Below are 18089 nucleotides of genomic sequence, written 5' to 3'. Positions count from 1 at the left end.
GGGCATTACAATCTATTCCCTTCACAAGCCCTGCCCATTTCCAAGTTAGCTCTCTTTACCCATTCATTTTACCAATTATTTGTTTCCCCCTTGTGAAAACACTGCTAGCAAAGTGGTCGACACTAGCTCAAACAGAAGGATGGGTTGGGGAAGGGTGGTTACCGCTGTCCAAACATGAGAGTAGATTTAGTCTCAGCATCATTATAGCTGGAAGGTGAGCAGCAGATGAACATGGTCGTGCGGCAGTTTCCCCCAAGGGAGTCCTGCAGGATACGGGTCATCTTGCTGTCTCGGTAGGGCACGTAGCTCTTCTGTATAAGACAATGTGGGTAGACATGTATGGTTCATTCACAGTTCACACTCTGGCAGAATCGACCACTGGAAGTGTGAAAACACTCCACAGCTCCCTGTTTAGGACTGGGGAAATCCTGCCTTTTCCATTCGCAGAGACAAACAAAGTCACCTTAGGCTTCATTTTCCAATTGGGAATGGATGTGAGAAGGATAATTCATAGGTAGTAGTAGTTTTAGTGCTTATTCTGTGGAAATGGTAGACAACTCATTCAACACTACTGACTGTGTTCTGTGTTGAACCTTGTCTATTGAATTCAGGGTTCATACAGGTATTGGGAACTTAATGGATTTGTTTCCAAGGTCATACACAGTTCCCAGGTAGGGCTTTTAGCACAGGCCTGCACATGTTTTCTTCTTGCCTAGTGAAAGGAATGGCTGGGTTCCACTTAGGAGGACAGTGGAAACACATACATTATGCTGGCTGTATCAGCAGGGTTGGCCACATGCTGAGCTGGAGGACCAAAACATGATTGATATTTTTGCTGCATGTGATTAACAATTCTTCATATCAGTTTCACAAACATGGAGAATGCCACATAAGGGTTGGCAGCAAGTTACTCAGGGCTGGCTCCAGATTTCAGGGGCCCTACTGAGGGCCCTCAGCAGCAGCTGCCCAAAGATGCCAGCCTTTGACACTGACCTGAAGCTACTATGATGTTCCCTATATGCAGATGAGAAAACAAACAATTCAGTCTAGCTGAACAAACAACTTACTCATAAATGTCACCGCATCCAATCAAATCCTCATTTTAAAATCTATCATTGTTGTTGATCAGCAACAGAATCTCTGTGTCTGAAGTTGCACAAACCCCTCCCACCCTTGCCATGGGTCCAATGGGGAAAACATTGCATCCCAGAATCTTGTTGAATCAATGAATTTTAACATTCTTGTTATTTCCCAAACATCCAATCAATGGAAAGGGTATCTCTTAGGAACACAGGAACATAGGAAGCTGCCATATACTGAGTCAGACCATTGGTCTATCTAGCTCAGTATTGTCTTCACAGACTGGCAGCAGCTTCTCCAAGGTTGCAGGCAGGAATCTCTCTCAGCCCTCTCTTGGAGAAGCCAGGGAGGGAACTTGAAACCTTCTGCTCTTCCCAGAGCAGCTTCATCCCCTGAGGGGAATATCTTGCAGTGCTCACACATCAAGTCTCCCATTCATATGCAACCAGGGCAGACCCTGCTTAGCTATGGGGACCAGTTATGCTTGCTACCACAAGACCAGCTCTCCTCTCCTCTCTCTCCTCTCTCTCTTCCATTTTGGCAGTACCAATATTTTTGCTTCTGAGAGACAATTTAAGAGAACATGCACTGGAATTAGTGCACTTATTTTTCAAATAACCCAGGATAACAACAAAGAAGATAAGGATGCCTCAGTGAATTATAACATGCTAGAAAATTGCTTCATTTTTTTCTGGACTCTTAGAGCTCCAATAAAAGCCAGCAGGGTACACAGGAGTACCTTGAGGAGTGCAGGTCACCCACAGGATGAACATTCCATTCCTTGTTCTACTGGAAAGGTTTGGCTGCTCAGAAAAACAGGTTCATACATTTGGAGATTAGGCTGAGAGGATATAAAGCGCTCCTTGCCCTAGGTGATAGTGCCTACCGTGCCTTCAGCCAGAGCCGAAATGACATTGCCAAGTGCCGACAGGGATTTGTTGATATTCTTGGCCTCATCCAGCACAGCGCCCTCAGCTCCTGTCTTGCTGACCTGTCAGGAGAAGAAGGAGCTTGGTTATCTGTAGAGACAATCCCAGTTGTGATTTGGGCTGAGCTTTGAAAGGGGAAATGAAGTTTCTTCTCCCTTTGGATAAGCTGCCTAAATCTCGGGAGAGAACAGATACAGACCCAGAAGGTCAAAATGGAGTCAATGAATGCACCACAGAGAGACCTTAAAAGCCAAGTTGAAGACAGATCATCTTGGAGAGAAGCTATCTATGTGGTCGCTAAAAGTCGACACCATCTTGATGGCACTTAACCAATCAATGTTATATTGTCATGTGTTTGTTTTGTTTTATGTGTTTTTAATGGATTTTTAAAAGATGTTGTGAGCCACCCAAAGAAGAATTCGTTATGGAGGAGCTAAAGTTTATGTTTATATATTAAATTATTAATTTATTCTTGCATGAACTCCTGGTTCCTGATGAAGAATCATCTCAAGGTATTGCTGGGGCCAGTGTAGATTTCTGACATTGTAGCCTTTTTGTGGACGGTCCTGTGAGGCAGGTGTTCATTTATTACCCCAACCTGCCTCCATTCCACGCCAGGGACACCCAGCCTCTCCAGGCCAAAAGCTCCAGCACCTTTTCACTGCCAGCCAGATCCACCAGGTAAAGTTTCCCACTCAGCTTCTGCTCGGTCTCCATGTTCTCCTGCTTGATGTTGATGAGGAAGATGCTGTGGCTACGGGAGCTGTGCTCATTCATGTCTGCAGGGGTACAACAGAGAGGCCAATGGGGCAAGAACCGCACCAACATGCGAAACTATTGGACTGAGGTGATTGTTGAATGAGTGTGCATGCCGGGGGCACTACCACTTTCAACACTCTGAACAAAAAAGATTGTCTGTGACCTGCCTGACACACACACAGGTTATCATTTCAGACTGTAACTTTGAGAGAAAACGTTATAAGGCTGTTCTCATGAGCAACCCAACCCAGGCGAGGGCAGCCCAGCCTGGGTAGGGCTGCTCGTGTGGAGGGCCAGTATCAAGCCCAAGCCCAAGCCCAAGCCCAAGCCCAAGCCCAGTGCTGCCTTTACAGGTAGCCCGTTTTACCCCAGCCTTTAGCCAGGGTTAGGGATATGAGCCCGCCCTTAACCCAGGCACCAGGGTCATGCATATGCTCAGGATGCAGGCAGCCTGCACACACACACACACACACACACACACACACGCAGAGCCAGTGGAAAGAGCATCCGGATGAGGGCGGATCCCTCAATGCATCATGCTCCTGGTGTGGTGCATTGACGGATGCTGGAGGACTTGCTCCTCTGACTCCCTGCTCTACCGCTTGCAGCGGTGCTGCTCATGTGCTGTGATGAGCAGCAGAGTAAACTGGGGAGGGTGATCATGTGTGAAGAGGTAGGCAGGAGCCTCCACCAGAGTGTTTGTGTGCACAACCTCTATGCTATAACCATTCCCTTTAATAATCAATTTCCTCAGTAAATGGGAGGTTACTTTTTAATATAAGGTGGAGAATGCAGTCAGGCAAACTTCCATCGGCAGTCTGAAGTGGTACAGTCTAAGAAGAACTCTGTATGCTGAACAGGAGTGCCTCCAGCCTATGTTTTGAGACTTCTATATGGTTGACAGCAAGAGGCTGCAATAGCACATGTTGTCCCTAGGGGGCAGCAAGATTGTTGCACATGTCAGGAAGCCTCACTGCTGACTTGGGAGACCCACACTGTACATCTCCTGTGCTCTGATCACAGAACCTGGAAGGCACCTTCCCAAACTACCACTGTTAGCCAGAAACACTTCAACCCATCTTTTTACTGGCCCTCTCTATAGGGCTGGCTCCAAGTTTCAGGGAGCCCTCGACAAAGTGCCCTCCGTGGGTTCCCTCCTGCCTGGGTGGGCCCTGGAAGAGTCATTCCTCACACTCCACCACCTCCACACAAAGGCTGTTGATACAAAGTTCCCAGGATTCTTTGGTAGAGAAATAATAGCAGCTAAACAGGCATGAAGTGGATATAGGTTTGGAATGTAGATATGATAAAAGCATCTTTCAAGGCTTAAGTCAACCCTTGCTTGCATATTTTATGTAACTGCTGTGTTTACCTCTGGGTAGCTACAGGCTGATCTCTAAATAGGGACTCGAGTTAATTAACTAGCATGAATCTGTTAGGACTAGCCCCCTCGCCTCATCATACCGACCTGATTGGGACTGGAGGCATCTTTGCTCCCAAAACCATAATGTCCCAGTCCTCTTTGAAAGCTGAGGCTCTGTTGCCCTTCGTGTTAACATAGGAAACTGCCTTATAACGAGTCAGACCATCTAGCTCAGTATTGTCTACCCAGACTGGCTGTGGCTTCTCCAGGGTTGCAGGCAGGAGTATCTCTCAGCCCTATCTTGGAGATGCCAGGGAGGGAACTTGGAACCTTCTGCATGCAAATGTTCTTCTCAGAGTGTCTCCATCCCCCAAGGGGAATATCTTACAGTGCTCACACATGTCTCCCATTCAAACGCAAACCAAGGTGGACTCTGCTTGGCAAGGGGGACAATTCATGCTTGCTACCACAAGACCAGTTGTGTTCCACATGACGCCTTTCCCTCAGGGCAGAGCCCTTGAAGCTTTAGCCCACATCATCCTGGCCTCCTCTCAGCATAAGAACAATGGACATCCCTCAAGCACAAATCAGGAATGTACAATTATGTGGCCTGCCAAGCCAAATGGAAGTCAAGTCGCAGGACCCTGCTAAACCTCTTGCATTTGCCACCTGCCTGAGCCCACAGGAGGTTGGGCAGCCTACAACACAGGGACAGTTGGCTGGGTTGGACCTGGTGGGGCCAAGTTGTGCAGGCCTAGTACAGAGGTTTCCCCTTCACCCTATCCCATCATCACCCTTGCCCACTTCACCATCCTCAGAACTCACTGGTGACTGCCACGTGACGGTTGGATTTCCCCTCGTCAATGACGTCCAAGATTTCTTCAGGGCTGGAGACAAAGCGCTCAGTGCAACCCTAAAAGGAGAAGGGAAAAGGGTGTTGCTATGTTATATGTTGGTGCTGATCTCATCTTCCCCGTTATGCTACATCATCATCCTGCCTCACATAGTTTAGCCTTACATCTGGGAAACTTCTCCTCCCCACAGGCAATTGCCACAGGATTATACTTGGGAAGTATGCTGGGTTGGCAGAACAGTCTTCCTTCCCCTGCACAATGTTTTAGACCAGGGGTGGGGAACCTTGGCCCTCCAGCTGTTTTTGAACTACAACTCCCACCATCCCCAGCCACAAGGCTGGGGATGATGGGAGTTGTAGCTCAACAACAGCTGGAGGGCCAAGGTTCCCCACCCCTGTTTTAGACCATGATAACTATTCAGGAGTGAATATTTATCTCTCTTTCTCTCTGATCATTATGAGGAAGGAACCAAATAACACAACAAATGATTAAAAATGCATCTTAAACTGCTTTTCGGCTATATAAGCTGCAAAATATCTAAGAGCAGATCTCTGAACCTTGCTGTAAATCTCACCCCACTCCATGACCACAAAGTCTGAAAGATCCTCCCACCCTATGGTAGACCATTGGCCAGAGGTGATACAAGGGAAACTATTGCTGTCCTTCCCATTCTGGTCAGGGGTTTCCTCTGTCACACTTTCTCAGGAATCTCACCTTCACAAATGGTACACGGTTCTTGTCCTCATGAACCGAAAGGTTGGTCTTGGTCACTGTGGGTGAAGAGGGGAGATGAGTTTAAACAGGCCCCAATTAATCTGGGAAGATACATGTCACGTAATTCTCCCACTGCCAGAGTTTCCACAAGGTCACTAATATCCATTAACCCCTCTCCTCCATTTCCTGGCTGGTAATGCTCTGGACCTTCGCCTACGGCCCTCTGCACCCAGCCTTCTTGAAGATCACTCACCATCTAGCAGATCACGGATTTTGTCCAAGTAGATTTCAAAGTAGGAAACCTGCAAGTGGGGGATTATGGAGTGAATAGGACAGAGAGGAGGGGGTGCTCAAATAGGAACAGGGGAGGGGTCCTCAAATTTAACTGTACTATAGTCCCTGTGAACTCCCCACCTTTCTAGCAACCCAAGACTTCAGGGACGACAAAGTAAACAATACACTCCTATTGCTCAAAAGGAGATAAAGCAAGCTTGAGCCCTCTGGATGGGGAATGTGTCCCTTTTGTACAGCTCCTAGGACCTTTATTGCATTATAGAAAATTTTAGTTGTGGTAGGAAAAAATTCCACAACCCTCCTTAGGTAGAACAGTGCTGTTTCCAGAGCTTCCATCATTGCTTTCTGTCAGATGTGCTGGGACTGAAAACCTAGTATCCTGTAGGTCAGGCACAGCCTCCTTGGTCCCTGCACCACAGGGTGAGAGGAGAGGGAGCTTCTGCTGGTTGAAGAAGGGAACTGCAGGCAGTTTGAGCCAAAGGAGAGGCCAGTTAATCTAGGGAGATAAATTTCATTTTGGTCCTCCCAGAATCCCTCAAAGTCACTCATTCCCATCAGCCCCTTCTCCTCCTTTCCTAGCTTGCAGTGCCCTGGACCATTATTTATTGCCCACTCCAGTCCACATCTAACCTCCATGAGGGTCACTCGCCATTTGAAGTCAACCAATCTCTTTATTACCATCTTTGACCAGCATAAGGCAAACCATCTAGCAGTTCATGAGTATCTATCTATATCATTCTCTAAGGCATATCCATGGCTAATCCCATGTGTGGCAGCTCTCGCAAGAGTTCATAAGCAGTTGCTGGGAGAGGAAGTGGCTGAAGGGATGGGCAGGGAGGAGAACAAAGTGGCTGAAGGGATGTGTGTGTGTGGGGGGGGAGAGAACAGAGTGGCTGAAGGGATGTGGGGGAGAATGGAGTGGCTGAAGGGATGTATGGCGGGGGGAGAACAGAGTGGCTGAAGGGATGTGTGTGTGGGTGGGGAGAGAACGGAGTGGCTGAAGGGATGTGGGGGAGAATGGAGTGGCTGAAGGGATGTGGGGGAGAATGGAGTGGCTGAAGGGATGTGGGGGAGAACGGAGTGGCTGAAGGGATGTAGGGCAGGGGGAGAACAGAGTGGCTGAAGGGATGTAGGGCGGGGGGAGAACAGAGTGGCTGAAGGGATGTAGGGCGGGGGGAGAACAGAGTGGCTGAAGGGATGTAGGGAGGGGGGAGAACAGAGTGGCTGAAGGGATGTAGGGCGGGGGGAGAACAGAGTGGCTGAAGGGATGGAGGGAGAACGAAGTGGCTGATGGGCCAGGGAGCCAAATCAGTTGCTGCATGGGGAGGTGCACAGGTGCACAGATGCTCTGCGCCGGTCAGCTAGTCTATAACTATTGACACAAATCCTCCTGTTTCTGGGAATCAGGTGATGCAAGAGAGCCAATCTTATGCCTTTGCTTGTTATAAAGCTCCAGATCTGTTGTTTGTTGTTGAAAAAGGCTTCCAGGCTATCCTTCTGCATTGACTGACTACCCAAGGTACATGTCAGCCCTTGGACCCAAGTACCAAACATCCTGATGACAACGCCCTTTCTAAACCATCTCCTCTGACACTCCTATCCATTTGCAAAGACTACTCCTCCTTTTTCAGTGCTCACAACCCACATGCCTCTGACCTTAATATGGAATTCCAGGTTCTCATCCATGGAGTAGATATGGTTGAAGATATCCCGGGCAATGCGTGGGATGATACCCATGAGCTGGGGGTCATGCAGCTTACCCTGGAGGAATAGAAGTGTCAGCAATCAACCTAATGGGAGCCCTTCTCAAACCCTCCTCCAACTGAGCATTGGCCTTTGGAGACACCTCTGTATGCAACAGCCAGGCCAATGCTTCCCAACTGTGGTCTAGCTTCTTTTGACCCCTCACCTCCATGGTGTGAGTCTTCCCAGAGGATGTCTGCCCATAGGCAAAGATGGTGCCATTGTACCCCGCCAGCACATCTGCAAGACAGACAAATGGCTGAGAAAGATCATTCATTCATTTCCATTATAACACCCTACATCCACTGCCCTGTCGTTCCTGTTTCCCCATATAGCACTGTCCCACTATCTGCCTCAGTGCTCTTCATACTGACCTTTGACAATCTGCATGGCACAGGCATGGTACACTTGCTCCTGGGTGGTGTTGGGTGGGAAGACACGGTCAAAGGCGTAAGGCTTGCCCTGGAAGTGAAGAATAGAACAGTGAGGTCAAGGGTTGGATAGGAACACCTAAGGTCTTATTTATTTATTTGTTTGTTTGTTTGTTTGTTTGTTTGTTTGTTTCTCAAATTTGCACACCACTCCAAACTTTCATCTCTGGGCAGTTAACAATAGCATAAAACAAGTTAAAAACATATACAGAACTAAAAACAATTTAAAAATTTAAAAATAAATAAAAAATTAAAACCTAAAAATTTAGGAAGCTGAGAAAGCTTAGATGAAAAGATGGGTTTTCAAGTGTTTTTTTAAAATTGCCAGAGATGGGGAGGATCTTATCTCAGCAGGGAGCGCATTACACAATCTCGGGGCAGCGACCGAGAAGGCCTGTCTCTGTGTAGTTACCAAACAAGTTGGCGGTAACTGGAGACAGACATCCTCAGATGACCTCAGTGGGTGGTGGTTCTCGTAGTGAAGAAGACGCTCTCTTAAATACCCAGGGCCTAAGCCATTTAGGGCTTTATAAGTTATAACTAGCGCTTTGTATTTTGTCTGGTAACCTATTGGCATGGGAAATGCTCACCACAGCTACCCCTGCCACAACACCAGTACCACTTCTCACATTGCTTGCTTCCTTAATCAACAAGTACAACAATTCAGAGTTCCAATACAATGCATTCTTACTTGGAATTCCCACTGAATTCACTGAGGGGCTTATGCCCAAGTAAGTGTGCACAGGACTGAAGATGTATCTCTGCTTACACCGCAAAGGACATCAGGATCCTCTACCACAACCCTCCACCCAATCCTGCTTCTCAAAGTTCTGCTTCTTCCAACCTTTCTTGGACGATCTCTGCTTTGGGGTTCCATAGCATAAACAGTCCAAATTTGCCTCTGGGAGACCTATTTCCTCTACAGAGCATGGAGAATAACTCAGTATTGCTAAGTGAGTAAGTCCTGTTCCTCTGCTTTAGACAGCCACTACTACTATGTCTACTTTTCCTATCACAGCCTATAGCAACTACTGAGAGAGCCCCGTCCATGCTTACCCAAAGGGCCTTTCATTGTCAGTCTTCACTTCCCCTGCCTTAGTTTGGATCCTGATCAGCTCACAATCCTCCTGCAGGCTCCTTCAAATTAACCAATGGACTATGAAGCTGCCCTCCCCCAAAGAAAGATATTTCTGGGCCTTCCCTACAAGTCTGTACAGGATGAAACAGCAGGCAGAACCCAGCATGCTTTGAGCTACGGTCTGTACTAGCTGATTCAGAAAAGTAGTACAGTGTACTGGATTATGAGCATAAAAAACATTTCACTCCACCTTTCCACAGTTGCTCGAGATGGCTCACATTATCATAAAACAAAAAACACAATTAAGCCCAAGAAAACAAAATGGGAGAGAAGGTCAAAAGAAATGCAGCAGCAGGAAAAAGACAGCAGAAACAACTCAAATTTGCCTCTAGGAGAACCAACACAGAGCATGGGAAAGGTCCACATTGCACTGCTCCTTCCCCTATCAAAAGGCTTAAGAAACAGATAGATCTTGCAAAGCTGCCTAAAAGCTGACAGGGAAGAACACAAACGTGCCTTTTGTGGGAGATAAGTCTATAAGGTTGGGGCAACAATGAAGAATGTCCTGCTCTCTAGCAATGACAGTCTTGTCTCCTGATCTGAGGAAGGCCCTTATGGCCTTACCAATGACCTTAGAAGGTGAGTGAGTTCATGGGGGAAAGAGTAATCAGACCAGGGGTGTTGCTATAACTGAGCAGATGGGTTCAAAGAAACCAGGCTCCCAGTGCCTGAGGGCCCTCTAGCTCCACCCCTACCTATTTTCTTCATTATCTCCCTCACTCCGAGGGCCCGCCAGGGAGATGGGTGAACAAAGGCCCCCTCTCTCCTAGCTATGCCCCTGAATCAGACCTAGATCAGGGAGACCTGGATTCAAATTCTTGGTCAGTCATGAAGCTCATTGGATTATTTTGAGCCAGTCACTAACTGAGGCTGTTCACAAAAACTGGATAGGGCAAGTGTCCGACACAGGTTTGGGAGCTGTGTGTGCTCCCAATTTTTTGTTATGTAGAAGCATAAATACGCCACAGACTAGCACTTGGTAGGGTTGCAGTGAAAGTCTTGGAAAGGATATTTAGATGCCATGATGCATCTACACCTTCAAAGACCTTCACTTCATAGTTCGGACCATGGTTTTCCCCATGACACTCTATGGATGCGAAAGCTGGACTTTGAAGAATTAAGATAGAAAAAGCATTAACACTTTTTGAAGGGATGAGGGGTCTAGCAGCAGCAGGCCTGACCAGAAGACGTGTCAAAGTACCCTCGTGAGAAGTACTGAGTTCTTATTTATTATTATTTGCTATTTTTGACATTATGTATTTTACAAACAACTTTCCCAGTTTCCCCCCTCCCCCCCTCCCCCCCTGAGCCCAACCTTTCCTCTCCAAGCCAGCCTTTATGTGCTGCACTGGATGAGGGAGCTGAGAAAAGAAAGGGCCTATTAGACCCCCCTGCATCTTAAGTGATTAAATATGGCCACAAATAGTAATTGCTGGAGATGCAAAAATCCTCACTCAGATTTAACACATATGTTCTGGGGCTGTCCCACAGTGCAAGAGTTCCGGAGGGAGGTGATTACACGTATCAATCTGGTGATGGATTCACCTCTTGCACTGAGGAACGCAGTACTGGGATATATCCCAGCAGATTGGGGACTAAAATCAAGTTCTAATCAATGGCTATGGAGAGTACTGAGTTCTTGCACGATAAGCAGCACAGACTGTTCTATCAAGAGGGAGCTGTCCAAGTGCTGGACTCATTTAAAGTCGGTTTGGTGGTTCTTTCAAGCTCTGAGCCTCTTTGCTTTATCTCTTCCTCTGCGGTAGCTCTGATACAGTATGAAGCAGAAGGAAAGGTCACTAGAGGCATTAGCTGCTGCTCTTGGATCAGGAACAATACAGAATGGGGCTTTTCAGCAACAACATTGCTCCCTATCCTGGGCAGATTCCAGCACAACAATCAGAGATCCTGTTCTTGTGACTAAAAGCTGGGTATGAGAAACAGCCAGTTAGGATTGTAGACTTACGTGCACTCCTAAAAACCAGGTGTGTGCTTGCAAAAATCAAGGTAGAAAGAGGGGGAAGTTATCATGTACTATGCACAATGTGGGTAGGGACAGTGTGGCTAACCAACAGTGGTTACCCAGCATTGTCTCCAAGGTGGAGGTGGAGCACATCCTGTGCTGCCCTAGCCAGATCACATTCCCCTCTTCCTACCTTGATTTTTGCCAACACAAAACCAGTTCTCGGGAGCACACACAGATGTGAAATGCTGGCTGGACACTCCTCCTTCTCAACTTGGATCATGTGAGTGAGCCTGCAGAAGCACTAGCCCTTTGGTAATTAAAATGGGCCACCAAGTCCACTTCAACTGGCTGTTCTGGGTCGGGATAACTGGTACCTAAAGCATCCCCCAGCTAGTACCTGTGTGGCATTTGCATTAAAACCTGAACAGCTGAACAGGAGGTGAACCAGAAAATAGCGACAAACCTGAACAGAAGGGAACCCAGATTTTTAATGGTTTTGCTTCCAACTGAGGTCTGATTCACAGGATCTTTGGGTGCACAACTAGCCACTTATTTCCTGCCCAGGCAGATGGTTTTTCTCTTGCTCAGATGCTACTGCACCTGTGGCCAAACTGATCACCCAAGCAGTCCACTTTGGGCACAACCTGCTCCAACCTGCCATCACTTGACCCACACTAGGCTGAGAAGACACAGTCTTCAGCATATTTAACATAATAAGAGTCTGCATAGCTCTCCTGCCGCCTTCCCTTATCACACTTCTAGGACACAGGAGCTCTGGTTAATTACATCTCACTGTCCTATTTTTGCGGGGGAAACAGGCTTTAAATAAATTTGAGAAAGAAGAGGGGGTAGATGACTGGGAAGCAATGCTCTTGCGATTCTCCTTTTATACATCATACTGCCATCTTGACAAATCCCCCACCTGGCAGCTTGAAATTGAGGCCACTGCCAACCTGGCAGCAGATATAAATTCTAACACCCCACTCCCTGCCTCAGTTGACTCGCCTGGGAATGGCTCTGTGTTACTTGCAGTCTGAGGCAAGCTGCAGATCTCATTTAATATTCTTGTTCAAGCAATAAAGGAAGGGGAGAAAATGGATTCCTCAGTATACAGTGTGCCTGAATGCTCTGATCCACTGCAGATTACCCAGTACATGTCAGAACTGCTTTTTTTGTTTTTTTGTTTCTCCATAAAGATGGATGGCATCTCTCCCATAGGATCCAAAGTCAACATAATAAATAGACTTACTTTGAAGTAAGCTGAAGGACTTGAAGCCAATTCACACAACCTAATTATTCTGTTGAGAATGTGTGGATTGCTTCATACAGATGGTAGTTCAGTCTGTGTTTACCAAACCCCTTCTCAGCCCATTGTTGGCAGTTTTGCAGCAGGCACAGTAAACCTGAGCACTATGCTACAATAAATGTGGAAGCCAAGCAACATGAGTAGAAGAATCTTGTTGGACTATGCCATTTCAGACAGTAGCTGCAGGGATGAAGGCTGACTGTTACATCATGAGGCAGTTCACATGATGTCAACAGTAAGATTCAGACATGGACTGCACAAGGTTTTTTGCTGGGTGGATAGGCACCACAAAAAAGTGGAGGCGGAACAATAGTCTGGTCACTGGTTCAAATCCCCGCTGGTATGTTTCCCAGAATGGGAAATACCTATATCGGGCAGCTGAGATATAAGAAAGATTCTGAAAGGCATCATCTCACACTGCGCAGGAGATGGCAATGGTAAACCCCTCCTATATTCTACCATAGAAAACCACATGGCTCTGTGGTCACCAGGAGTCAACACCGACTCGAGGGCACAACTTTACCTTTTACCTAGATAGATAGATAGATAGATAGATAGATAGATAGATTGATTGATTGATTGATAGAGTTTTGTGGGAGTGCTTAACCAACAAGTCAGGGAAAGGGTGGATTCTCTATACACATCCTGCCCATTCCAAAATGGGCACTCCTCAAAGATGAAGCTTTGGACATAAAACCAGTGGGTCTGACATAGATTATAACCTGGAAGAAATGCCACAAACAATTTACCGAGAAGTCTAAAACAATGAAAAAAACAAATTCTTTACTCAGGGTATCCCTAAAAGTTTCAGTTGATTATAATGGAACTGAACAACAGGGAATGAAGCTGTCTTGTTGCATACTTCATATGCTTCAGAAAACAATGGAGGAGACGTTGCAGCCTGTATGTCAAAGAAGCCAACAGGGCTCACCTTTAGTCCATCATGGACTCTGAAACAGGCAAGCAGCCTGATCATATTAGTCCTGCAGCTGGGACACAGACAGTAACTTAGATTCCTTTTTACACATTGAATTTTGTATAATGGATTTTGTTTATCTGGAGCAGTTTTCTGATTCTTTATACAACAAAAAGTTCCCTCCCTAGAGAAAAGCTATGGGAACAGTGCTCTTTAGCTTGGATGTGGTGGTCACAGCAACTCACTTAGGATATTCCCACATCTAGGGATATAAGGTAAGTTTGCATACTTATTACTATATTATTAAACCCAGAGGTGCACCTAGGTAATTTTGGAACCTGGACCTAAAGGCCTTTGGAGACAACAATGCATGCATGTGTGCACATATACACACCCCGCTGCAAGTTAAGCATCATACCCCTACACACACACACACACACACACACACACACACACAATTTTAACACATGGGTTCTTGAGGGCACAAACAGCAACTGAACACACAAGAATGTAAGAATATGAAAAAAGTATATTTATGCAAATATGCATTAGCAGAAACATTTCAACACGCCACTTAACATATTCCCATCTCACATATTTCTTTCACCATTCCCCACTCTGTCTCTAAAGCAGAGGTCACACTCAGCTGCCTGGCACAGGTCACAGTCACACGGGCCAGCAGTATGACGACCACACCACCTGGGACAAAGAGGATTTGGGGGGCCCCAGGGGGTGTGGAGGCCCTGGACTTCCACCCAGATGTTCAAGGGAAAGAGCACCTCTGATTAGACCTATACCTTAATGACCTTGAGTGTGTATTGAATGTTTCAGCTGTCAACTTCCTAAACTTGGGATTAGGAAATGTTGTGTTTTACTTTTCATTGATGCCGCCATTATTTTATCTCACCGTAGATTCAATTTTCAAAGGCTTAAATAATTTTTAAATACTGCTGTTCTATCTATTCTGCAATGTTTTTTGAATTTGGTTTTCACTGTGTGTTGCGAGAGGCTTTGAGTTTTAAGAAGGATTGCACAGCTCACAGGGACATATTTGCACACTGCACAGAATGTTACTAGGGGAAGGGGAGATAAGCAGAAATCATACCCCTGTGTATGAGCACCTGCACTTCAGAAGTGGGAGCATATCTGGTGCACACCTGCTTCTTTTGGCTGCATGTGTCAGTATGCTGGCAAGTTTATAGTCAGGATGCTGGCTAGTATATAGTTACAAGATTGGGCAGTCTTGATTAACATAAGTAAGAACACAAGAATAGCCCTGCTGGATCAGGCCCAAGGCCCATCTAGTCCAGCATCCTGTTTCACACAGTGGCCCACTAGATGCTGCTGGAAGCCACAGACAGGAGTTGAGGGTGTGCCCTCTCACCTCCCATTACTCCCCTGCAACCGGTACTCAGAGGCATCCAACTCTCCAACTAGTAGCCGTCAATAGACCTCTCCTCCATGAAGTTATCCAAACCCCTCTTAAAATCATCCAGGTTGTTGGCTGTCACCACATCTTGTGGCAGAGTTCCACAAGTTGATTATGCGTTGTGTGAAAAAGTACCTCTGTTTGCCAGTCCTAAATTTCCTGGCAATCAATTTCATGGGATGACCCCTGGTTAGTGTTATGTGAGAGGGAGATTAATTTCTCTCTATCCACTTTCTCCACACCATGCATGATTTTATAGACCTCTATCATGTCTCCCCGCAGTCGTCTTTTTTCTAAACTAAATAGCCCCAGGTCTTGTAGCCTTGCCTCATGAGAAAGGTACTCTAGGCCCCTGATCATCTTGGTTACCTTCTTCTGCACCTTTTCCAGTTCTACAATGTCCTTTTTTAGATGTGGTGACCAGAATTGTATGCGGTACTCCAAGTGTGGCCGCACCATCGTTTTGTATAAGGGCATTATAGTATTAGCAGTTTTATTTTCAATCCCCTTCCGAATGATCCCTAGCATGGAATTGGCCTTTTCCACAGCTGCTGCACATTGAGTCGACACTTTCAACGAGCTGTCCACCACAACCCCAAGATCCCTCTCCTGGTCAGTCACCGACAGCTCAGATCCCATCAACGTTTACTTGAAGTTGGGGTTCTTTGTCCCAATGTGCATCACTTTACACTTGCCAACATTGAACCGCATTTGCCACTTTGTCACCCACTCACCCAGTTTGGAAAGATCCTTTTGGAGCTCTTCACAATCAGTTATGGATTTCACTACCCAAAAGAGTTTGGTATCATCTGCAAATTTCGCCACCTCGCTACTTACTCCTGCTTCTAGATCATTTATGAATAAATTAAAAAGCACTGGTCCCAGTACAGATCCCTGGAGGACCCCACTTCTAACTTCCCTTCATTGTGAAAACTCTCCATTTATACCTATCCTCTGTTTCCTGTCTTTCAACCAGTTAGTAATTCACATATGTACTTGTCCCCTTATCCCATGACTGATAAGTTTTCTCAGGAGTCTTTGATGAGAAACTTTGTTGAAAGCTTTTTGGAAGTCCAGGTATACTAGGTCAACTGGATCATCTTTATCCACACACTTGCTGACACTCTCAAAGAACTCCAAAAGGTTTGTGAGGCAAGATTTACCTTTGCAGAAGCCATGTTGGTTCTTTCCCAGCAGGGTCTGTTCTTCTATGTGCTTTACAATTTTATCCTTGACAATGCTTTCCATCAATTTGCCTGGAACGGACGTTAAGCTAATCGGCCTGTAATTTCCTGGATAGCCTCTGGATCCTTTTTTGAAAATTGGTGTTACATTTGCTACTTTCCAGTCCAAAGGTACAGAGCCTGATTGTAGGGATAAGTTATATGTTTTAGCAAGGAGGTAGGCAATTTCACATTAGAGTTCTTTGAGGACTCTTGGATGGATGCCATCCAGCCCTGACAATTAGCTAGTTTTCAGTTTTTCCAGACAGTTTAGAACATCATCTCTTGTCACTTCTATCTGATTCAGTTCTTTAGCATCCATCCCTGAAAAGCCTGGTTCGGGAGCAGGTATATATGCTCAGTATCCTCTGCTGTGAAGACGGACGCAAAGAATTCATTTAGCGTCTCTGCAACCTGCATATCCTCTTTAATAATCCCTTTCACTCCCTCGTTGTCTAATAGTCTAACCACCTCCCTGGCAGGTTTCCTGCATCTGATTTATTTAAAGAATTTTTTGTTATTCCCCTTGATGCTTTTAGCTAAAGGTCACCTTCTCTCTGATTGGTTCCAAGACCAACTGTTCTAGGGCACAGTATTTCAGCGTATCTAGAAATTTGACCTCTTTGTCATTTCCTGATTGTTAATTTACCCAGTCTCATGTGTGGGTAATTGAAGTCACCCATTATTATAGGCCTACCTCTCCTTGACACCTCCCTGATTTCCTCCTGCAACTCCCAGTTACTGGCAACGTTTTGATCCGGAGGGCGATACCATGTCCCCAGTAGCACATTTCCTTTCAGGCCTTGTATTGTCACCAGCAAGGTTTCTGTGGAGGACTCCGGTCCACCTACGTTTTCTAGCTTGTTAGATTCTATCCCTTCTTTAACATACAGTGCTACTCCACCTTCAAGGTGCCCCTCCCTGTCCTTTCTATAGAGTTTATATCCAGGGATAACAGTGTCCCACTGGTTCTCACTGTCCCACCATGTTTCTGTTATGCCCACTATATCTATTTCTGTGTCAGCAACAAAGCACTCCAGCTCACCCATCTTAGCTTGGAGACTTCTGACACTGGCATATAAGCGCCTATACACTGAATCTCTTACCTGGTGTATGCTAGCTTTCTTTTGACTCTTTGACCAGCTGGCACAGTCTTCTGTCTGCTCTTTATATGATTCTGCTCTGTCCCCTTCTGTTTTATCTGAATCCTTTGCACCCTCACACTTTAAAGGATGGCCTCTGCCGAACTGGATACTGCCCAGTTCCTGTCAGCTATTCCCCAGGTGTCATTTTAAAAGCTGCTCTGCAACCTTTTTGATTTTAAGCGCGAGCAGTCTGATTCCATCTTGGTTCAAGTTCAGCCCACCCCTTTTGTACAGGCCTTGCTTGCCCTAAAATGTATCCCAGTGCCTAACAAATCTAAACCCTTCCTCCGAGCACCAACATCTCATCCACGCACTGAAACCCCTCAGCAGTGCCTGTCTCACTGTACCTGTGCGTGGAACAGGTAGCATATCTGATAAGCCTACCTTGGAGTTCCTGGACTTCAATACACTACCTATCGGCCTATATTTGGCTTGCAGGACCTTCCGACTACATTTCCCCACATTGTTGGTGCCGACATGCACCATGACAGCTGTCTCCTCCCCAGCACTGCCAATCACAGATTACTGTGAATGGACTTATCACCTACAATATGATGAATGATCAGAGATATAAGGAAATGGCATAATGCTCTTTCAGAAATGTCTCAGCCTTCAGCTATTGGGAGGGGAGAGGAACAGTCACTGAAGTTTGAATTTGGAGACAGAGAGAGAGACAGAGTGATGAGATTAACTGAACTGGAAGCCTAAGGGGTACTTACCTGTCACTTTATTTTTTGTTAAATAGCTAAACACATATTCTGATCAAAACATGTTCTGTGACAAGAATGAAAATGATGCA

At 46.1% G+C, this 18089-nt stretch overlaps 1 protein-coding gene across 2 annotated transcripts in view; it reads right to left on the bottom strand.

Annotated features, from left to right (window-relative positions):
- KIF5A (kinesin family member 5A) overlaps nucleotides 1-18089 on the bottom strand; it is an 84556-nt gene that overhangs the window by 41178 nt on the left and 25289 nt on the right. For both annotated transcript variants that reach the window (XM_053296591.1, XM_053296592.1), the window contains exons 2-10: nucleotides 8111-8198; nucleotides 7903-7976; nucleotides 7650-7754; nucleotides 5953-6001; nucleotides 5700-5755; nucleotides 4957-5044; nucleotides 2664-2788; nucleotides 1967-2071; nucleotides 163-311 (exon numbers count right to left, since the gene is read on the bottom strand). In XM_053296591.1, the coding sequence (XP_053152566.1) occupies nucleotides 163-311; nucleotides 1967-2071; nucleotides 2664-2788; nucleotides 4957-5044; nucleotides 5700-5755; nucleotides 5953-6001; nucleotides 7650-7754; nucleotides 7903-7976; nucleotides 8111-8198 (839 nt within the window). The remainder of the gene's footprint in view (nucleotides 1-162; nucleotides 312-1966; nucleotides 2072-2663; nucleotides 2789-4956; nucleotides 5045-5699; nucleotides 5756-5952; nucleotides 6002-7649; nucleotides 7755-7902; nucleotides 7977-8110; nucleotides 8199-18089) is intronic.

This window comes from Hemicordylus capensis, chromosome 2, assembly GCF_027244095.1.
Source record: "Hemicordylus capensis ecotype Gifberg chromosome 2, rHemCap1.1.pri, whole genome shotgun sequence".
NCBI classification, from domain to species: Eukaryota; Metazoa; Chordata; class Lepidosauria; order Squamata; family Cordylidae; genus Hemicordylus; species Hemicordylus capensis.
The sequence above is the reverse complement of the archived record's forward strand: the minus strand, read 5'-3'. Positions and strand labels throughout refer to the sequence as shown.